Raw genomic sequence first — 23901 nt, 5'->3', positions numbered from 1 at the left:
CTTCCTGATTGTCTGACTTGGCATTGCTGACTCTCGCTCTTCTCAGCCCCTTTCCCCCTAACACCTGCCACTATTCTCAAACATGTTTGGAAGGAGGAATGCAGTGCTAAGATAGAATGATTCTCTCTCCTGCTTATAGAGAATAAAAAGTATAGGACAGGAAGTCCACATACACTAAAAGACTTGTCTGTAAAAGTAACTCAAGGTTAGACAAGGATGACTGTATCTGGTTAAATTTTTTAAAAACCCAAACATGTAAATCGCACCTGAAGTTCCCCAGGCAATTTCCCTAAACCGATCTAGAAAATGCTGAGCATACTAGTTGTCCTCAGGGTGCTCAGCGAGGGCGGCAGCTGAGGCAACCACTTCTCCCAACTCACAAGCAAGGAGTGCCACATTCTGAGTACAGGCTTGTTTGAGCTGTCAAAAATCACTTTCAATAAGGAGGAGGAGAAAAAATGCTTGGAATTGAAAAGAAAGGCAAGCACACCCATATTACCCAAATAATATGGCCAAAGGCCATAAAAATAGTTCTAGGACCTGAAAACTTGCTTCCATTTGATATTCAAACACCACAACCATGGACACTGCTGCTACTGATTTACAAATGAAGCTTTTAACTCCTGGCTGCTCTTCTTCTGCCACTCACCCTCTGGCAGTTGGGAACCTGTTCTCTCCGTACACTTTTCCCTCCTCACAAGCTAAAACTAATGGTAAATGAATTGTGGAGCTGTCATCTTCCACCTTCAGTGAAGAAGCAGGGAAATCTGGTCTGTTGAGAGGAAATAACCACTCAGACAGAGAAGGGGCAAAAATGGGTGATCATGAAACCCCTGAAAGAGAGAAAACTGAGAAAATGACTTCCTCAAATCCTCAGTTTTCCAATTTTTGGTTCAAGGCCTTTAGGATACTCGATCACACTTTGTCCCTTGCATCTTTGAAAGGGCCCTGGTCCTTGGTAATAAACTATTTTCTTCTTAAGCTCATTAGAAGCAGGTTTCTATTACTTGTAACCAAGAGACAGCTGGCAAAGGTAGGGTCATTTTCATCTCTTTCTCTGTTACACAGATTAGGAGATAGGGGTGTGAAGCAAAGTTTCATAGAATAAGTAGCCCTTGACTTCCTTTTGTAAAACTTATTTCTACAGTTCAAGAGATTTCCTGGGCTTTGAAACCTTCCTCTCTCCCTCCCTCCTGCTCAGGGTCAACTACTAAAGGTAGATCTACGTCAACAGCACAAGTAAGCTTAAAAGTAAAGGAGAAGAGAAGGGAAGTGGGACACGTCCACCTGTCCCTGTAGGTCTGGACTGGAACCAAGGAGTCTGCCTGTTAAGAAAGCCTTCCAGGTGAATCTGATTCAGGCTGCCATGAACCAACCTTTTAAAACAATTCTTTGTAGGCCTAAATGAAAAAAGAAAAAGAAGGCATAGAAAGGAGCTTAATTATACTGTTTCTCCAGGAAACTCTGAACTGTTCAGGAACAAGAATGAGAAGAAAGCTATGAGGCAACATTCTATTCCTTAATAAGTCAGAGAGAAGAAAAAATCATAATTAAAAATTACTGGTGATGTTCAACTAATAGGTAATAGAAAAGGCAGCATGGATAAAAAGAAGTTCCTCTGAAAAAAAGGTAACACACAGACAATCCCAGACTGAGAAGTAGTATTACCCAGCAGAGGCACCAAGCTCTAGAGCAGTAATTCACAGCAGAGGAAGGAGTACACATCAAATCACCATGGGACAGACAATAAGGAGGGAGGTTATCCCCATTTACACTGAGGGGCACTGCTATGATTAAGTCTGAACCGTTCCCAGAGTGTGTTGGGGCAGACAAAAGGTTGAGAATCACTGTTTAAGAGTCACTCTTCAGGTCTTCTCTACCATCCCCAAAGCCAGCCAAAGAAACTGGGAGAAATCCAATTTCTCCTGTAGTAAGAAATATAATTATGGCAGCTCAAGTTAGAATTTGGATAAAATTTTCCTTTAAGAAATTACTAGGCCTTGTTCATAGTCTATTACAACATTACACTAAGAGTTAAACAGATGTACTAATGGTCAATGACTTAATCACTTGCACTGCTTTTATAGGCAATACAATCCAAGTGCAAAGCAAAAACTTAACAAGGAACTTAGGAGGGCCCAATCTGTTGATGCAATCTGTCTATATAGGACATGTTCACTAGAACACCATGGCGGAGATCTACCTTGCCTGAGGTCACAGCTTTTAGCTAAAGAACTGATGACAATAAGCAATAATACCAAACCACGTACCCAGGAAAGGAACCAGTGGGCAAAGCCTCCAGAGACCACTGGCAAAAGTGAAAAGAGAACTGAAAACTCCCAGCCCTTCCCTAGCCCCATCCCAGTCAAAAAGAAAGGGATCAAACAAATTGAAGTGACAGAAAGAGGCTGCACATACCTGTACTATGTCCCAGTTCATTTCCACCTCCTCCTTAATAATGTTGGCATTTGCTGGAAACCTGACAGGCTGCCCCTGAGGACACATTTCTGTCTTCACTTTCTTCAAAGGGGACTGACTGCACGTGAAGTCGTCTTCACTCTCCTCCTTCTTGCACCCACCTTCCCACGTGGCGCTTGTGGACGGTTTCTCTGTGCTGTTACTCCCGCTCTCTAAGCTGCTGGCTTTGTTGGTTTCTTCATCAGCTTTCAGCTTTTTGGTCCTCCGAGCTGAAGGTGACTGAGCTGAATTTTTCCGTTTCATCTTTGCTGTTTTCAGAGTCTGCACAGTCTCCAATTTATTTTTTCTGTCTTCCAAATCAACATCAGCAATAGGCACAGAGCTATTCTATCAAATCATGAAGAGATCACACAAGAATTAGATGATAAAAACCAATGGCTCTGGAATATTATTCAGCAATGAAAAGGCACAAATTGTAGACATACACAATAATTTGGAAGAATCTCAAGGAAATTATGTTGACTGGAGGGAAAACGCCAATCTCAAAAAGTTACATACTATATGATTGTATTTATACAATATTCCTGAAAAAATTAGTGGTTATTGGGGGTCAGAGATGGGGGTGGAGGTTGGGAGGGAGGTGGGTATGACAATAAAAGGGCAATACTAGGGATCCTTGTGATAGGACTGTCCTGTGTGGTGGACACACAGACCTACACATATTGTAAAATTGCATAAAACTAAATATACACATATACATACACACATATAAATGAACACAAATAAAACTGGAGAAATCTAAATAAGATCAGTGGATTTTATCAATGTCAATATCCTGGCTGTGATATTTAACTATAGTTTTACATGATGTGACCATAGGGGGAAATGTGATAAAGGGTACATGATATCTCTGTATTATTTTTCACAACTGCAGGTGAAGGTTTAATTTTTTTAAATAAGTGGAGAATAGGTGTACACCTGGCAGAAAAACCAACATTTAAAACTTGCAATCAAAAGTCAACACTTTGGAGGGAGAAGAGTAACACTCACAGGTTCATAAAACTCAACATGCTACACCTGCCACCAGTTTATGCAGAAAGAGAACAGAAAACATGGCAGGACAGCAGGGTAGTACCAGGCATTTTTCCTTAGTAAGAGGTTGCACAGCAGTACATGCAGGTGTCCAAGGGCTACTCTCTGCACCACCCACCCCTCCCCCCAGGTGACAACTCAGGTGTGAAGCAATGACATCTGGCACTCATTTTGAGACTAGAGTAGTAAATAAGATATAGACCCTGCCCCATGGAGTTCACAATTTCGCAAGCTAGCCTGTTTTTAGTTACCTAAGTGATGCAGATGGCACAAACTCAAACAAAAGAACTGCTCCCAAACTAAATTTCAGTCAGTATTGAATTTTCTCTCCTATCAGATAATTTTCCATAATTACTGACTACTGAAAATACTGGGAACTATAATAAAGAGCACACCCCCTCCATCCTAATGCCCACCCGTCACCACCTAACCTGGAAATGATATATAATACATTAAATAGCCCTCCAAGTATTACATTTTTAATTGGAACATAATAGATAAGAACAGAGGTATAAAAATAGAATGCCTCAAGTCCATAAGAGTTGATAATAACCTGATCAAATTAATTGACATAGCTGAAGAATGTGTCAATCATACAGAGAGTTGTCAGCCCTAGAGGAACAGAAAAAGGAGAACTGTAGAAAGCAAATAGGATCAGCATTCTAAGTAACATACAAAGAAGAGGAAAGGTTAGCAAACAGATTCTGAGTAATTTGCTCCCGATGGTTAAGACAGCCCTCCTGTGAGATGGATACATCAGACTACCTTAGATTCATGCAGTTAAAACATTCAGTTCTCATTGTGACAAGCACAGTACGTTGACCACAGAAGGCATTCAATAAACCCAAATGAATATTTCTCTAATTCTCCTATTCTGAGCCCATGCTCATCAAGTAAATTTCTGATTATTATTTAATTCCCTACTTACTTCAGCCTCCAACGAGAGACAGTGCTAGTCATAAGAATTTAACTCCTTGCGACGGTTATATCAAACTATTAATTATTAAACCAGCACTCTGGTTTTATACACCACTCTTATGAGCATGGCTGATGTAAAAACACCCACGAGAGATATACTGGTTCCTGAAATGCTGACAAAATCATGTTCTTGACTTAGAAACCCAGTTCCATTCCTATCTGTGATTCATGAGCAAGTCACTTAACATCTCTCCCCTTGGCTTTCTGGTCTATAAAATCAGGATAATTACAGCACCTGCCTCAAGGGATTTTTGTGAAGATTAAGTAATATCACGCAAATGCAGTGCTGAACATGTCGCCTGGCTAACGGTAAGCAATCAAAAATCTGCTGTTACCACCACCATTACCATGACTACCACACCCAGACTACCTCTCAGGAGAGGGAAAAGGAAGTAGATGAAGAAATAAAGAAAAAGTAAAATGACTAAAGGTGGGGGGTTTAAAGTAAGAGGAAAAAAAGAAAAGCCAGCAGTCAAAAATTAGACACTTAAAGGTATCTTCTCTGGAGTCTTCAGGCAAAATTTACCTAGGGTTTCTCAGTGTTGTTCACAGACCCCTGAGACCCTTTCAGGGGGTCTGCAAGGTCACAGCTATTTTCATAATAATGCCAAGGCACTGTTTGACATTTCACTGATGGTGCAAGAGCAATGGTAGCAAAAAAGCAAGGCAGTGGCACCAAGCTGTACTAGCAATCACTGTTCCCTTCACTGTCACACACTTGCAATAAAACAATGTCAGCTTCACTTAAGAATGAAGCAGTAAAAGTTTTTAATTTTTAAAATTTCAATCCTTGAAAGCACACTTTTTTCATAGTCTGTACTGAAATGTACATAAAGCACAAATGTACACATAAAGCACTTCTGCTGCAGGCCAATGCATACTGACGTGCAGTGGTTGTCTCACAGTAAATCAATTAGTGAACCAGTATTTTCCAAATGACCAACACATAATGTTACAAAATCATGCATAGGTAAAAGAGCCATTCAACCAACACAGACCAATGGATTTTAATCTAATAGAATATAGTATGGTTACAGATTCCACAATGAAACCTTTTAAACTACCACTTACTGAGTTTTGGTATAGTATAAAATAATATCTACAATTATCTGAAAAGGCTATTAAAACACCATTCCCTTTTCCAAATACACATCTGTGTGGAGGCTGGGATTTCTTTTTTATTTCAAATATCTTCTAGTAAATCAGACATTAAAGATATTTGCAAAAATGTAAAACAACGTCATTCTCATCATTAATTTTTTTGTTGTTTGGGGAAATATATACTTATTTTTCATTAAAACATGTTATTTGCATTAACATATAATAGGATTATTATTAGTTTTAAATTGATGAATATTTTCTCATTTTTAATTTCTAATATGGTAAATATCTACAGATATAACCCATCTAAGCAAAAGTTCCTTGGGGTCCTCAGTAAGTTCTAAAAGTGTAAAGGAGTCCAAAGACCAAAAATTTTGAGAAAAGTGAATCCAAACATGTTTAGATCAAAACACAGATCAAAAATATATGGAAAGGGCTTCCCTGATGGCGCAGTGGTTGAGAATCTGCCTGTTAATGCAGGGGACACGGGTTCGAGCCCTGGTCTGGGAAGATCCCACATGCCACGGAGCAGCTGGGCCCGTGAGCCACAACTACTGAGCCTGCGCGTCTGGAGCCTGTGCCCCGCAAGGGGAGGGGCCGCGATAGTGAAAGGCCCGCGCACCGCGATTAAGAGCGGTCCCCGCACCACGATGAAGAGTGGCCCCCGCTTGCCGCAACTAGAGAAAGCCCTCGCACGAACCGAAGACCCAACACAGCCAAAAATAAATAATTAATAAATAAATAAAGTAGCTATAAAAAAAAAAAAAAAAAGAGTATTCTTTTAAAAAAAAAAAATATATATATATATATATATGGAAAGGGCTTCCCTGGTGGTGCAGTGGTTGAGAATCCACCTGCCAATGCAGGGGACACAGGTTCGAGCCCTGGTCTGGGAAGAGCCCACATGCTGCGGAGCAACTAAGCCCATGCGCCACAACTACTGAGCCTGTGCCCTAGAGCCCATGAGCCACGACTACTGAAGCTCATGCGCCGAGAGCCCGTGCTCCGCAGCAAGAGAAGCCACTGCAATGAGAAGCCCGCACACCACAACAAAGAGTAGCCTCGCTCGCTGCAACTAGAGAAAGCCTGTGTGCAGCAACGAAGACTCAATGCAGCCAAAAATAAAGTAAATAAATAAACAAACAAAAATATGGAAATAACTCTCCATTTTTAAAGCTTCTAAGACTAAGATTCTACAGCCTTCCTCAGTGACATACTCAAGTTTAATAAGCCATGAAAATATTTTTCCTCCTTATAGTTAACCTGAATATTTGACACGCTGAAAAATCACAGTTCATTATCTTTTGCCTTCATGGGTTTTTTAATCACTCTTAACACTTCAAATGGTAATTATGTAGCCTATAACTAAACCCAGAACTCCAGGAAGAATCTGACCATTCTTCTTTTTGCTATCTCTGAAAGTCGTAAACTGTCTAAATCAAAGAAGTGGCTCATTGTAAATATCTTTACCAGTTGAATCAATCAGCAGGCCTTGGCCTTGACCTTGTGTTGTATTGTGTGAGCTTGACAGATAGCTGGAAAGGGATATGGAGTCAAGGGAAGGCTTCTTAAAAGTTAGATGTAAAAGAGCATTTTATACTCTGTAGCAATTGAGGAAGAAAAGTTGACAAGAGAAAAGAAAGGAGATGACAGAGGGAACAGAGACCTTGCACAAGAGTGGACGAGACCTTAAGCCGAAGCGGCGAACCAATCCTTGGTAGGAGGAATGACATTTCCTCCATGGCAATAGGACAGAAGGTGAACACAAATATAGATAGCTTGGTCGTGAGAAAACTGGAAACTTCATATATTCTCAAATAAAAAAGGCAATGTCATCAGCTGAGTGAGAGAACAGAAAGGAATTTAGGAAGTTTAAGAAAAGAGAAAAAGGTGGAAAAACAAACCTGCTGAAGAAAAATAATGAGGTTACCAGCTATTTCTGATGCAATTTTGAGGTCTGAGATTATGAATCTAAAGCAAAACAAATTAGGTCACTGGTGAGACTGCTTCCCGCAATGGTTAGCTGCTCAGTGCAGGCAAGAGAGGCTATGGCTCACCCAGTGCTGGGGTTTAATCAGCCATGTAGGATCGAATAAAAGAAGGGCAAAATGGTGAGACCATTCAATAAAAAGTGATTATGTAATCTAGGCTAGATTAGGTAGGAAAAGAAAAGGGCTGATGGACAGTGACAGAGCCCTACAGTCAAAGAATTAGGCAATGGATCTCAACTCTGGCTGTACATAAAAATCACATGAGGAGCTTTAAGAAAATAATACCACTGGTGCCAAGGCCTACCTCCAGAATTCTTTCCAGATTTAACTGGTTTGGAAAAGGGGCCTAGGCATTGGTATTTTTTTTTGCAAGTTCCCTAGGCTGAGAACTACTGATGAGAAGTTGTGACAAATTTGCAAAATTGCGTCAGTAAGGGCACCTGAGCAAGTAAGCTGGAAAAACAGGAAATGGTGAGCTGATGGTACAAAAGTGAGATAGGTGGAAAAGAAATGTCAGCAGTAGCACAGCTTCTGGTCATGACAAGATTCAGGCTGAGCTCACGAGAGGTGTGGTGAAGGCAGAGAAGAAGAAAAAGGCACTGGAGGTGGGGAGGTTAAAGAACCAGGAACACAGGGTATTAGAAGGCTCATCCAAGTGGAAGGGGGTATCACTGAGAATAGTGACAGAAGATGCAGAGAGGAAGATACAAAGCAGGAGCTAAAGTCTTCAAAGAATGAAGAGGAATGGCCAGTGGACTGGCAAATTACAGCAACATGGAGAGGAAGAGACTGAGTAATGATGGATTTTGTCTACAATGTTTGCTAACAATAGATTTTAAAATTATTAAGAGGCTACCAATTCCATCTCCACCCAAAACCAATTCTAGCTCCACCTAATTAGGGTTTTCAATTATTTTGTTCGGTGGTGGTTACACAAGAACAAGATGCCAAACCAGTGAAATGAAATAGTCTAACATGCTCCATGTGCTTTGATTGAGCCAGAAAACTTGTGGAATATCTCTTAAGTGAGAGACTTTCCATGTGAATTCTCTTTTTCCCTTTAAAAGAAATATACATATACGAAGCACCATGGGAAGGATCAAGAAGTCACCATGACAAGGGTTCTTAAGCTGTATGCTCTTGAACCATACTTTAAAACTTATGTGTACATTTTACTGAAGAGAAGGTTCATAACTATAATCAAATTCTCAAAGGGTTTGTGACCCCAATACAAAGAACCCCGGAACTAAGAGATATTTCCGAATTAGGCAGTCAAGCTACTCTTAAGTGCAGCTATGCCATGCTTAATGAAAAACCTCCAAATTCTGCCAACAAGTCAATACTTTCTCAGCTGTAGGTAAAGCCTACCCACCCACCCATTAAAAGTGTGTTCAGTGAAAAGCTTGCATGCAAAGATGAAGAAACAGAGGTGCCGGGCTGATAGGAGAAAAGATCGATTCAAATGCCCTATCCAAGGGCACAGCAAGGTACAATGTAATGTCCCCTCTATACACAATAAATGAGTCCCTGGGAAGTCAGGCATCCACTGCATATCAAAAGAGTATTCTTTTAAATGACCTAGGGAAGCTGTTATTTAAAGGAATACCACAGTGAATGATTTTGGAAATGCATAATCCTTTCGGTACTGCAACAGAGCCAATAATTTATTGTTGTTGGTTTTTTTAATCCAGATTGGTGTAGCTACAGTGTTTGCTTACAGCAAGATATACATATGTGCCAGTTGATAAATATTCCTTCTGCTCCAACACGGTGGATCTGATGGTAAATACTATTAAGGCCCCTGGCAGAAGGCACCATTGCCCTGCAGTTTTTGCCATTTACTTGCTTTTTCCTAGTCCATGTAAGGAGAAAGTAGCATCACTAATTAGGAAGGCACGGCAGTGTTCCCTCTATCCAGCTAAAGCACCTACCAGCTCTTCCTTAACAGCCACACCTTCTGAGCCATCTTTGGTCTGTAGGGTGTTCTTCTTCACCCGTGGCGCCCTCTTCGGTTTGGATTCCTTGGAAACAGGCAGCTTACGGCTTCTGGGGACTTTCTTTTGGGGCTCCCAGGCACTATCCTCCTTGTCATCTTCAGAGGCAGATGATCTAAAAGTAAAACGATAGGAAAATTTCCAGAAAAAATGAAGCCAAATGTTAAAGGTGAAAAAGAGATATCTGCTTCTTGAAAAAAGAATAAGGTAGAGGTGTTTAATATAAAATGGAGTGATGTGAACACAGAATATGAAGAGATATTGCTAAGAACTGAAACAAGAGAGTTGACCAGAAATACCCTCCAATACATTATAAATCACAGGTCTCCGTCTGTTCTCCTCTCACCTAACCAATACACACACCCGTACACTCAAAACATAGGAAATCATGTATTACCTTAAGTAATAAGTGGGTCATGTCACACCATAGTCATAGTGAGGTTTTCCATTTTTAAACAATGTCTAAAGACATTTTTGATTGTCCCAACTGAGGTGGGGGAGGGGACGCTATTGGCAACTAATGGGTAGAGACCAGGGATGCTACTAAACATCCTACAATGTAAAGAACAGTCCCCGTACCAAAGAGTTATCTGGTCAATAGTGCTGAAGTTGAGAAACTGTGCTCTAAAGCAATAAAAAAAAACTCCACTGACATCACGGACCTTATATTCTAGTGTATATATTTTATATTTAGTTGGTCACTTTCTCCTTGTTCAATAGTTTATCACCAACACCTAAACACAGCCTGGGACACAGCATGAGTTCAATAAATATTTGTTACATAAATGAATGAAAAAGACACAGCCTTCTTCAACACAAATGACTTCATAAGTTAGTAAATGACAGAATGCATCTCCTTAAAATACACATCATTCTCCCACCCCATATGAAACCAATATGCTTACAACTCAGAGAGGGAAGAGAATTCATCTTTGGATACCACAGTCTGGACCTTTACTTTTGCTCTTCTTGGCAATGATGACATCTGAAAGAAGAAATACAACATGAAATCAGTATGATTTAAATCACTGATCACTTATTTTGTCTACAAAATGATGTGCCAGTCAAAACTAACTCCAATACCTCTGCTGCTAGAAAATGCCACAGGGGTTGAGAGTCCGCCTGCCAATGCAGGGGACGCGGGTTCGAGCCCTGGTCCGGGAAGATCCCACATGCCGCGGAGCAACTAAGCCCGTGAGCCACAGCTACTGAGCCTGCGCGTCTGGAGCCTGTGCTCCGCAACAAGAGAGGCCGCGACAGTGAGAGGCCCGCGCACCGCGATGAAGAGTCGCCCCCGCTCGCTGCAACTGGAGAAAGCCCTCGCACAGAAACGAAGACCCAACACAGCCAAAAATAAATAAATTAATTAATTAATAATAAAAAAAAAAAAAGAAAAAAAAACAAAATGCCATAGGGGGGAAAAATGACAATCATTCACAAGCCTCAACACTTGTTTCCCCTCCTATGTGGCTGCCAATTATAAGGGTAGCTAACAGCCTTCCCATGGTTTCAAAAGCCTGATGAGGATGGGCCATCTCTGGAAACATATGTATAAGTTCCTGAAGGGTGAGAATTCTTCATTTTTTAGAATTATATGCTTGCGTATACTGCAAGTATTATTTGATAATTTATCAGACAGCAAATTATAAAGTCCTTTATTAAACTCTATCTCAAAGACAAGAAATACCTTCCTTCTTCTTTATCTTCTTACAGTATAAGTAGAGGCCCATCTACGAAGTTGGCAGTCAAATAAGCGATGCTGACTGACTGAATAAGCAGCCAGGCTATTCCTAAAACAAGATAATCTAGTCCCTTATAATAAAAGCTCACAATTTTAAAGTAAAATAATTAATCACAAATGCCACTAAAAAATATTTCCCAAATTCAAAGGCCCAGCTCTAAAAAAAAAAAAAAAAAAAAAAAAAAGGACTCAAATAACCAGAGACATCATACAATACAGGTAGTAAACAAATTTACTTTAGCTGATAAATTTTATTACCTAAAGACTGTATGTCAAACCATAAAAACTACATTAGACTCTGACATACTTGTAAACCTTTAAACAAGTTCCTAAACCAGTCATATGTTATAATGCCTCCGTTCTAACTTCCACTTGGAGAAGGAACAAACACCTCACAGAAATACCAAAGTGGTTGTCACAAAAGGGAACATGTACCCCTGGCAGCTATAGCTCAACTCAGTCCAGTGGGTGCAGAACTACTGGACAGGAGAGTGCCCAGAGGGAACCAGGACAACAAAAGAAGTAGATAGGATATTCTTCCATCTTTTCCTTCACCACCTTTTCTGAATTTTATGTTTATCAAGGTCATCATTCCTCAAATAAGTGCTCCTAGATACTGATCATAAAGGAACGGATAATTTGTGATTTCTGTGTTGTACGTATTTTACCACAATGAAACAAAAACAGAAACAGAGGAAATCAGTGTATGATGGGGTGGCATTTCAATCAATTTTATTTATTCATTTATATTTGGTTGTGTTGGGTCTCTGTTGCTGTGCGCAGGCTTTCTCTAGTTGTGGCAAGTGGGGGCTACTCTTCGTTGCGGTGCATGGGCTTCTCGTTGTGGCGCGCAGGCTTCTCATCGCGATGGCTTCTCTTGTTGCAGAGCACGGGCTCTAGGCGCACAGGCTTCAGTAGTTGTGGCGTGTGGGCTCAGTAGTTGTGGCTCACGGGCTCTAGAGCGCAGGCTCAGTAGTTGCGGTGCACAGGCTTAGTTGCTCTGGGGAATGTGGGATCTTCCCGGACCAGGGATCGAACTGGTGTCCCCTGCATTGGCAGGCGATTCTTAACCACTGTGCCACCAGGGAAGTCCAGAAATGAATTACTGAATAAGTGGTATTAAGACAATCAGCTATCCCTCTGGAGGAAAAGAAGTGTTTAATTCTTGCTGCCACACCATGAACTAAAATATATTCCACACTGACTAATGATTTAAATGTACCAAATAAAATTACAGTACTACAAAAGGCAAAGAAGACTGTTTTGATAATTCTGAGTGGAGGTGGGAGAATTAAGGTTTTCCTAGGCATGACTCGAAATTCCAAAAGCCAAAAAGATTAGCAAATTTTACTATATAAAAATTAAAACCCCAAGTCAGCAGTGGGAGCATTTCAGAACCAAACCAATTTACTCTGCAGTATCCTCCAAAAAAAATTCACAGGACATGGTACCTGATACCTTGGAACTAAGGGTAAAGGGAGTCAGGGCTGGGTGTAAGCTGTCTGAAGCAAAGGAATATCTCTAGATGCCCTACTCCACTTCGTGCTATTAACAACTGCCCCAGGAAAAAGTCTGGAGGTTATTCTCTGGAGAAGGTAAAACAAGTCTCTAGACTAGAGGACATGAAGTACAGTTGTGGACATGGGAACCATACAGGCTGAACATTAAACAGAGATTCCCGGCCCCCTTCCCCCACTATGCTCCTAAAAAGGCTGCCAGTCAGATTCCTACCCTCTTGGGAGGAGCATGGGAAGATTCTTCTTTGGAGAATCTGACCAGCCCAAGAATAAAAAGCTGAAGGTGCTAAGCTCCTCGACAAACAACCCAACCAGATCATCCACTCCCATCACCCCCTTCTACATTATACCTGAATTCAGAACTTTCCCACACAGACCACCATGCACCAATTCTAACTCCACACTTCAGCTTTAACAGAAATGTGTTATAAATAGGAATAGACAAATCCTTGGGAAGCTCATAAAATTTTAATTAACCACTGGAGAAGACTTTCCTAAAACAAATATTTCCAAATGCTCCTTTATCAGGCACCCTGGAGGCAATGCTGCCATTAAAAGAGGTGAACTTGTCTTTTGACAAGTAGGAAAAAAAATATGAATTTGAAAAAGGAGGTGGGAAAGGAGAATATGCATGAACACATAGGCCTATTACAGGCAAATCAGTTTTGGAGAGTATATACAGAAGGTAAGGTCTTCGAAATTCTTTCTTAAAAACTGTGTACCTATCTAGGTATACTCCCAGGGGTATGTATACTCCAGTTTTACCACCAATGTTCTGGGAACTGTTTGTCCATCTCCAATCCTCCCATGTTCTCTTATTTCCTATCATAGGATTTGTAGATTAACCAAAATTTAATCCATTCCCATGGTTTTAAATACTTGTATCACCTACTTACTAACAAACCTAATACCTCCATCACAAAGCTCACCTCTGAGATTCAGATTTACATAATAAACTGCCTGCCTATGAAACTATTTAGATGCTTCACAGTTATCCAAAATTTAACATATCCACAATGGAACTCCTGATAACCATTCCTTGTCCTAAAACCCATTCGGACCTCAGTCTTTCTCATCTTTGTAAATGGCACCACCACCCACCTAAGATGAATGGTTCTTTGCTAAGTCAGAACGTTGGAAAAATTTAAACAGCTTCATTGAGCTATAACTGACATACGATAAATTGTTCGTGTTTAAAGTGTACAGATTTGATAAGTTTTGACATATGTATACTTATCTCCACAATCAAGATACTGAACATAACCATCATCTTCTGAAGTTTCACTTGCTAAACCAAAACCTTGCAAATCTGTTATTTCTTTCATCTCCCACATCCAGTCTGTAAGTAAGTCACATAAATTCTGCCTCCAAAATGTATCTTAAATCTTGATGATCTCCAGTGAGGCCTCAGTCCCAAACGCTTCTCACCTGGAGTACTGTAATAGCCTCTTAACTGGCCTCCCTGCTTCCACTCCTGCTCCTAAAACCCATCCTCCACAAATCCATTCAATCGAACATTTAGAAAATGCTTTAAAACCATTCAATGACTTCCTATTCCATCCTCCACTTAGAGTCAAATCATATTTTTTACCATAGCCTTCTAGAACGCCTTGAAGAAGTGACCACTGCCTACCTTTCTAACCACATTTACCACTCCTTGTAGCTCCTTAGCCATAGTCACAACATTCTTTCAGTCCGTGTAACAAGCGTGATCCTTCCCCACCCCAGGTTCCCTCTGCCGGGAGCACTATTCCCCCCGCTCATCAATAGGCTGGCTCCTTCTCAGTGCTTAGATCTCAATATTTTAGGCCTAACATGCATTTCTCAGATAAAATATTATTATAGGACCCTATTTATTCCCTTTATACAGTACTATGTAACATAATCTATAATTATCCTTGTTTATTGTCTGCATTCCCCATGTTTACTTCATGGCGGTAAGCACCATAAAGTTTGAAGAAACCACATTTGTCTTTTTCACTTCTGTATCACACGGAGCCTGGCACTTAATAGCTGCTCTATAACTATTTTTAAATGAACATAAGTATATATAAAAATAGTCTCTACACAGGAATATACATTTTTTTCCCCAGCACTATTAGGCAACATCACACATGGCACTCATTGCTTTCTTGAAAAAGTGATGGTACAAGAGAACATCCCTATTGTTAGTGGCTTGAGATTTTCACTCCTCCAAGCTCTCTTATCTCTGTGGTATGAAAGCCGACTCAGAATCAATAACTTGGAGGTTGCTATGATGTTACTGAGAGGAGGCACCAAGCCAGGGCAAGTGAAAAGCGGGGGAGGGGCTGGAAAGACCTGCACACACACAAATACTACATTAAAACTGTAAAAACAACAATTAGATAACTTAAAGGAAAACGGGGGCAACAACTTTTTAAGAGGCATCTAAAGAAGTTTCCCTGTGTACTAACAAAAGTCCTTGGAATGTCAGCACAGATCCCTAACTAAGTAATAAAAATAAAATACTAGAGCTGGAAAGAGCCTCAGAAATTAGACAGTCCTGCTATTCTCTTTTATGAATAAGAAGCCTAAGATGCAGTGAAGTGATACGTTTTACTCAAAGGGAAGATCTATGTGGCATAAGGACCAGAACCCAGCGCCCCAAACACAAAGCCTAGGCTCGTTTCCCATTGCACATACATTATATTTATGACATGCTGGCGAATGGGAGGCTCGAGAAGAGTTGCCTGGAGTGTTCCCATTCGTTCCTTTCCTCAACAGTTATTCAGTACCTCCTACGCGCCAGGCACACTACTGAGGATGCAGCTGATTCTGCCAAGGCCATCATCTGATAGTGAAAAGGGCGCTTCCTCCCCCATCTCCGATCATTTGAGGTTTGAAAACAATCTAGGTCTGCCCGGGCTTTCCCACGTCTGCCCCTAAGCGCTAAGAGCTTGTCTGAGAAGACGCGCCAGGTGACAACGCAGCAGGTAGGAGGGGTTTTCGAGGGTACGGTATGAGATACAGACTGCAGACAGTACAATGTAATGAAGCTTCTCACTTTAAAAAGGGATGTTATTTCCCAAATGAGCGCTCAGAACTTTCTTAATGGCCCCAAAAATACCGGAGCCCGGGCGCCGGGCTCCCGCGAGTCCGCAGGAAGACCGCCAAGGCGGACGCTCAGCTCACCTTCCCGCCCGGCGTGTCAGAAGGCCCAGGATTCTGTGTGTGCAACCACATCTTCCGGTTCCCGCCGGAAGTTTTTCAAACGCCGGAAGTCCCGCCTGGCTTTTCCCTGACTCGCCGCATAGGCACGCAGCTACCGGAGCGGGGTGGAGCCGAGCCAAGCGGAGGCGGAACTAGAGCGAGGATCCCGCGGGACCCGCTCGTCGGCTGGGGGCGGAGTTCCATTTACCCACATCCGGCGGAGGTTGTCGTGAGGTTCTTGCAAAGGTCGACCGCTTCCCTGTTTTTATTTCTTTATCTTCTGTTAATCCGCTTTGCTTGTATTTTCTTCTCTTTTAAGTTTAATCAAGAATGTTTCTGTTTATTGCATTATTTGTAATTTGCAAATGTGGAAAAATGAAAAACAATCAAGCTTTATTCTTTCTAACGTCAGTTTTAAATGTCAGTAATTAACTTCCCAAAGGGTGTTTCCTAAACCCCGAGGTAAGGGTTTGCTCTAGGCTTATGGAACTATCCCAGTATTGCCTTTTCTGTTAAGCCCTCACGCAGCCCCTGAGGTTTATGGGAGAGTTTAGCCCTAGAGTCATTACTGTCTTACGTTGGTCTCTCAGGCAGCTTGGGGGAGGCTCCCATCAAGATGTCGGAATAGAAGGACAGGGGAGATCACCTCCTCTCACAGGTACATCAAAAATACATCTGCATCTGGAACAATTCTCACAGAATACCTGCTGAACGCTGGCAAAATAGCTCAAACACACCAAATCACAAGAAAGATCTCCACATGACCAGGTAGGACAAAAGAAAAAAAAAAAAAGGAATCTCAGGCAGCTTGGTACACTGCCAAGCACACTGACTGGGAAACCCGGTTTTCTCAGGAACTGCCTCGTGCTCTGGGCGAATACTTTATGTCTTTGGATTTATTTCCACCGCCTACCCCTCCATCTCACTCCTTACCTGATAAGGTACCCCGCACATATTAAGGGTGAATATTCACTGAATTAATTTACTTGAGGCAAATGCAGGTCCCAGTTACCTAACCTTTTGGGGCAAGAATGGAAAAATCCATTTCATTTTTAGATTCTTGAAAAGTGCTGTGTCTTAAGTCCTGATCACCTAGTAACCTAGGTGAGCTATCCTCCATATCCAGCAGTTCCATTTCCCTTCCCACAAAACATAAAAATAGCTCCTGCTTATTACTTTGATGAGGCCAAGTATCTTAACCCCACTTCCATACTCTAAGCCCCACTTTTTTTCACTAACGGAACTTAAAAGCTATTATAAAGGGCTCCCCAACAATTCTTCTCTCACTTTCCCTTTAATATATTTTCTCAAAATCAGTTCTCATTAGAAATGAAAAATGACTTGTTTTTTGGTGTTGTGTTTTTTACAGAGTACATTAAACTCTAAGCGCCAAAGAAATTAGATTGTAAAATTAGGGAAATAAGGCTGCTGTTAGTCTAGATAAGAATTTAGCAAATCAAAACCCCATGGATTCATCTTAGAAGACTCTAAAGAGCAGCTTTCCATGCTACTGAATCATTTCCAGGAACTCTTATTAAATGCTGAAGAGCTGAGCAAGCTATTGAAATGACCCTTTGGGTGCTACAGATTCACCCACAATGAACATAAATTTTATTGGCTAATTTTTGCAATGGGGAGGAAAACAGGACTCCTTAACCTTATTAAGGTCTCTTCGTCTATATCTAAGATCCTTGTCAATAAGGATCCATTTCTGAGATTGATTAGGGATTTGTTTTTTCTTTCTTAATTTGCAGGCTTATGTTGCGTTTTGCAATGGTTCCAGTAGATCTGGAACTCTCTGCTGCAATCACAGTCTGCTCCACAATTTCTAGTTCTGAAAGAATTCTAGAGAACACATTATAGTTCAGGATATGGGGAAGTGAAACCAGGTCATAATAATCAACAACAACAATTTACAATTTATCGTTCACCTACTTTTGATGTCGAATTGTGCTACATAGGTTTAAGGTACGGGTGGGTCAAGTTTAACCAATATGCTACAAAATCTTTTGACAAAATTCCTGTCCTGAAGGAATTTTCAAACAAGACTGGGGACTAGATACAGCCACAAGAGACAGAGGCCCAGACAAGACAGTCTAGGTTCAAGGGCTAGGTTGTACATGGGAGTAACCACATTACCAGTGAGAACAAGAGTAGGGCCTGGCCAGCGTAGTGTTGGACCTTGATTCCCCTCTCCTCTACCAGGGAGAATTGTCTTTCAACTGGGGAAGAAAAAAGATTACTAAGCTAAAGTAAATAACCTGGTGAGGTTTTAGACATCAGACATCTGGGGAAAATAAAAGCTAGGGCAGTATCCGCCAAAATTAATGTAGGTGGTGACCTACTCCAAAGGCAAGTAAGATTGTCCAGAACATATTTCCCTTGGAATTTTGCAAGAAAGCGACTCCCACTAAAAGATGTCAAGGGAAATTTGTAATCGCTAAGTATAAACCAGACTCCACAGCAAAAACTGCCTTTTCTCTCTAGAACCTTGCCCAGTCTGTTGTTTACCTTTGGATCTTAAGTGCTGAATTCTAAGAAATTCATGGGTTTAGACTCACAGCCTGGAATAGTCTGAACACCAGCCTGAGACTAATGCAGTAGAGTTTGGGAGTAATGAAAACATGTTTTGGATTTTCTTGGAGGTTATTTATTTTATTGCTCCAAAGCAAACAGCTCTTTGTATGCTATTCATTGGTATGTATTACTGTAATAATAATAGTAATAACCTACAGTCATTCCTCATCTACCACGTGCCAGGCGCTAAATTAATATTTTTACATGTATTTGTGTATTTAACTCATATCAGCTCAGTGAGATGTTGCTATTATCCTCTTTTTATGAAATGAGAAGGCCAAGGTATAGATAAGTTAAATAACTCTTCCAAAGTCACATCAACTATTAAATTGCAGATCTGGGATTCAAACCCAGTGATCTGCCTTACTCCAAATCTAGAACTCTTAAAGACATCCATATACTACCACCAACTTGAAGCAAGTTCTTTTCTTTCTCCATTATGGTGGCCAGTGTAAGACTTGAAATCCTTGAGATGCTCAAGAACCATTGAATCTCTAAATGTACTAAATAAAGTACTATCTACCCACCTAAAACATAGCAAGGCCATTTTCCCTATTGACTTCAAACTAATTTACATTCCATGAAAACAAAAATTTTTAATATAGATGCAACTGTTTCACCCACTAAATTGTAAGATATTTGGATCTAAGTCCGGGAACTAAGTCTTAATCATTTTGGTCTCTCCTTCTCCAATTTCTCCTTCCACCCACACAGTGTCTAATAATACGTTACAATAATAGGTACTCGATAAAATACTAGACTAGCTCTTGGACCCAAGAATGTGCCTGGAATAAAGAAAAATCCTTCCTTGTACTAGAAAAGTAATCTAAAGCTCCTGCCACACAGAAGGGGGGTTACCATTTGAAAAATCAAGTGTACTTTTGGAAATTCAAACATTTTATCACTTAAGAGTCAATCACTTAGCAAAGGCAAAAAAGTCTGTTTCAGATTAGGGGATGTACAAATTGAAACTGAGCCCTATTTCATAAATGTGTGTGTTACCTCCTGCCCATCCACTTTCCCACTATCAGAAGCTCTCATTCCTAAACACTAAAACTCATTGTCTTCAATGAGCTTCTCAATAACTCAGCCAGGAATATGGAGGATTTTCTGCAAAATCTACGACATTGGGAAGCAGAGAGGGGACTGCCTCTGTTTCCCAAATGAGAAAGGGGTTTCTTGTCAAGTGAGGTAGACTAGGCTGGTAGACAAGTTCCCAAACTTAGACTTCCCTGTTGCTCTTTCATTCTGGCTGGGAACAGCAGCATAATTCCGGAGTGCTAGTCTAGTACTGAGGACAATGCTCTAACCCAGAGTGAGTTTGTCAGTCTTTCGTGTAATAGAAAAAAGATTCAAGGGATTAAAATCCTGAGTTTTGAAAAAATATTGAATGGATCTTGAGAAGGCATCAGTTAAGCGTGAGGAAATTAATTGTACAGATTTTTCAAGGAAATGGATATTCATGCATCATTCAAAAGGATTATACACATTTAAATTTATCTTACGTGAAGTAAAATTGTGGGATTTACATATCAAGCTAGAATATAATTTTAATCTTTCGCTGAAAACTGAAATTTGCAGTGTTTTGTCCACTTAATCTTTTACAAATCCTCAAAGTATTTTTGTAATGAATGTAATTAAAAGCAATATTGAGGGGGAAAAAAGTCTGAATCATTGACAAACTACTGTATCTATTGCATGGCCCACTGTTCCACTTATCATCTGCCTGGCAAATTCACTGGCTCAATCACTGGCACTCAATCAGTTGCACTCATGAGCAGACATATTGCAAAATTTTCTCCTGGTGAGTTTCTCATCCTCAAGTAGTGTCCAGGGACCACTTCAAAGGCCTAAAATATCCATTGAATAGCCTGAGATCCAGGCATAGATACCGCAGAGAGCTCATTAGGATCCTAATGATGGCATGGCTGGTTGAGTTGCAGAGAAGGAAAGAAAGGCAGTATAGTGGGACCAGATTTATTTTGTTCATCACCACAGGGAGCCATGTCTGAAGACTCTATACATCAGAACTAGTAGTTTGTTTGCAGTACCTTGAGTCCCCTCTTCCAGCTTAATAAACTGGAACTATCTGCAAGGTGCTTGTTTGAAACACTCATCCAGAACCCTATAGTCAGAGTTTTAATACTAGGAGCTTCACACACTAACTGGAATTCAAATTTAGAAAAGCATCATGTGTCAAATCAGTCTATGTCCAAGTTTGTGTGTACTTATGTTTTTAAGTCAAGTTTATTGAGTATAATTTACATAGAGTAAAACTCGACTTTTTTATTCTGACAAACACATACAGGCATGGAACACAACCACAATCAAAATATAAAACATTTCCATCACCTAAGGAAAAAAAAAATGCCCCTGTGTAGTCAACCTCCTCCCCCATGCCAGCCCCCTGGCAACCATTCATTGTTCTCTGTCCCAATAATTCCATCTTTTCCAGATTATCATGTAAACAAAGTCACTATGTAGCCATTTGAGTCTTTTTTTCTTTTTCCACTTAGTAGAAGGCATTTTAGATGAATCCATGTTGTTGCATGTTTCAGTAGTTTGTTTCTTTCTATTGCCAGTTAGCATTCCATTGTGTGAATGTTTGTTTAGCCATTCTGCAACTGATGGACATTTAGGTGTTTTCTTTCCACTTTTTGGTTCTCATTAACAATGCTGCTATGAAAACTCACGTACAAGTTTTTGTGTGGACGTGTGTTTTCATTTCTCTTGGTAAATAAATACCTAGGAACAGGATTGCTGAGTCACATGGTGAGTGTTTAGTTTTATAAGAAACTACTAAATTGTTTTCAGAAGTGGCTGTACCATTTTGCATTCCCACCAGCAATGCATGAGAGTTGCAAATGCTCTACATCCTCACAAGGACTTGATATTGTCAGGTTTGTCTATTTGTCTGTTTGTTTGTTTGATTTTTGCCATTTAATAGGTGTGTAGGAGTATCTGATTAGAATTTTAATTTGCATTTCCTTAATGACTAATGTTTAGTTATTTGTCACTCACATATCCTCTTTGATGAAGTGTCTGTTCAAATATTTTGACATTTTTTAGTTGGATTTTTTGATTGTTGAATTATGAGAGTTCTTTATATATTGTGGATACTAGTTCTTTATTAAATATGACACTTGGCTTTAAGAGTTGTGAGTTATAACAGGCAGCTGCCATCATAATAGCACACAGAAAAATGATTCCTCCTCTGACTATGAAGAAAACTCTACCACAGCCAAGTGTCCTTCAAGAGACTAGCTAACAGATGGTATCAAAACCACCAACCTTTTTACATGCATGAATTTTCCTGAAACGACCATTCCACAGACAGAAAACATTCTTTGTAGAAAAATGGCCTAACTTCACAGTGAAGGATGATACAAGTATGAGCTTAAAATACCCTAAGCAGCACTGTGATGAGGGGTGGCCCCCGCTTGCCACAGCTGGGGAGGGCCCTCGCACAGAAACGAAGACCCAACACAGCCATAAATAAATAAATAAATAATTCCCATTAAAAACAAACAAAATTATTAAAAAAAAAAAAATACCCTAAGCATTTGTCACCCTAAAGGAATGCTTTAAAATTGAGAAAGTGGCATGCACAAGCTTTTAGCAAATAATGTGGAAAGTTAGCTAAACCATAATGTTCATACAGCAGAAGTGGGTATTTTGTTTAGACTGGACCATGACCTGAGTATAAGAAAATCCAAACAGTTTACCAAGAAACTCCTGTTGGATTCTGAAAGTTAGAGAGTTTAGCAGAAGTAGGTGCTGCATATATAAGGGCCTTTCATAACTTTCTGCCGTGAGCTTTTTTTTTTTTTTTTAATAAATTTATTTATTTATTTATTTTATTTTTGGCTGTGTTGTATCTTCATTGCTGCACGCGTGCTTTCTCTAGTTGCGGCGAGCAGGGGCTACTCTTCATTGCAGTGCACAGGCTTCTCATTGCAGTGGCTTCTTTTGTTGTGGAGCACAGGCTCTAGGCACGTGGCCTTCAGTAGTTGTGGCTCGCAGGCTCAGTAGTTGTGGCTCTCAGGCTCTAGAGCGCAGGCTCCGTAGTTGTGGCACACGGGCTTAGTTGCTCTGCGGCATGGCATGTGGGATCTTCCCGGACCAGGGCTCGAACCCGTGTCCCCTGCATTGGCAGACGGATTCTTAACCACTGCGCCACCAGGGAAGTCCCTGCCGTGAGCTTTTGTTAGTTAGGAGACCCAGATCTATAATTCCTATAACTTTCAGGCCTGTTTCTAGAAATCATTAGCTAGTACTTCTCAAATTTTAATGCACATAAGAATCACCAGCAGAACTTCTTTTTAAATGCTAATTTCCAGCCCCTAGCACCCAAAATCCCAACTGAATGAGTTTACCATGGCATCTACATGTATATCAGTACACTGGATGATTCTGATGGGGTGTTTATACATTACTGGAAGAACTGGCCTAATTCTTACATGTACTTGATTTAGAAAACTTAGAGGACTGAGCTGTAGCAGTAGGGTTTCTACAGTGTTTTATGGTGCTTAACCTTAAACGTCACCTTCCAAAAGGTAGACCAGATAGTTCCTGCTAGCCACACTGACTATTTTGGTATAGTTTATTAACTGAAAATAACTTATACTTACAGATTGCTTAATATTTGTAAGATATTATGGTAATTATATACTTTTTTGTTTTGTTTTTAAAGTATTTTTTGAGGCAGATAGATGATATATTTATCCCCATTTTAAGATGATAAAACTGAAGCTTAGAGCATTCACCCAAATTCACCCAAAATTACAGAGCACTATTAAATAAATGTATCACAAACTAAAGTAGTTTTATGCAAAATAGTTTTATACCTACTTCAACTAAACGCTTATATATTATTTATCTATTGCTGCATAGCACATTACCCTGAAATATTTTTTTCATGCTGTAAATATTTTAAATAACCTCCTGGTAAATAAACTGGATGAACTGGATTCCAGAGAGACTGAGTCTGGTCAAGTAAGAGTGCATATTCAAAGATATATTGAAAATAATGTCCCAACTATTTCATGATATAGCAAAAACTTCCAGTTATAAGACAAATAAGTTCTAGGAATGTAATGTACAACATAATGACTGTAGTAAACAATATTATACTGTATATTTGAAAGTTACTAATAGAGTAGATCTTAAGAGTTATCAGAAGGAAATGTTTTATGTCAGTTGCATGTTAAATAATCAACCTTATTAAAAAGTAAATTTATGTAAAAGTAAGTCTGTCCTAATTCTAGGAAGTATTGTTTCTGTGCCCCAACACACAAATCACTGAAAATTGTTCATTTTAC

At 40.1% G+C, this 23901-nt stretch overlaps 1 protein-coding gene across 2 annotated transcripts in view; it reads right to left on the bottom strand.

The window, feature by feature from the left end:
* Nucleotides 1-16043, bottom strand: part of SRBD1 (S1 RNA binding domain 1) — a 247656-nt gene extending 231613 nt beyond the window's left edge. Inside the window, exons 1-4 of one of the 2 annotated variants that reach the window (XM_007190081.3) lie at nt 15986-16043; nt 10480-10559; nt 9512-9689; nt 2419-2805 (exon numbers count right to left, since the gene is read on the bottom strand). In XM_007190081.3, the coding sequence (XP_007190143.2) occupies nt 2419-2805; nt 9512-9689; nt 10480-10559; nt 15986-16036 (696 nt within the window). In that variant the 5' untranslated portion in view covers nt 16037-16043. Of the gene's footprint in view, nt 1-2418; nt 2806-9511; nt 9690-10479; nt 10560-15857 lie in introns of both variants that reach the window. The other variant, XM_057558645.1, reaches the window with a different exon arrangement.
* Nucleotides 16044-23901: the final 7858 nt, after the last annotated feature.

The sequence above is a fragment of the Balaenoptera acutorostrata genome, chromosome 12, assembly GCF_949987535.1.
Source record: "Balaenoptera acutorostrata chromosome 12, mBalAcu1.1, whole genome shotgun sequence".
Lineage (NCBI taxonomy): Eukaryota > Metazoa > Chordata > Mammalia > Artiodactyla > Balaenopteridae > Balaenoptera > Balaenoptera acutorostrata.
The sequence above is the reverse complement of the archived record's forward strand: the minus strand, read 5'-3'. Positions and strand labels throughout refer to the sequence as shown.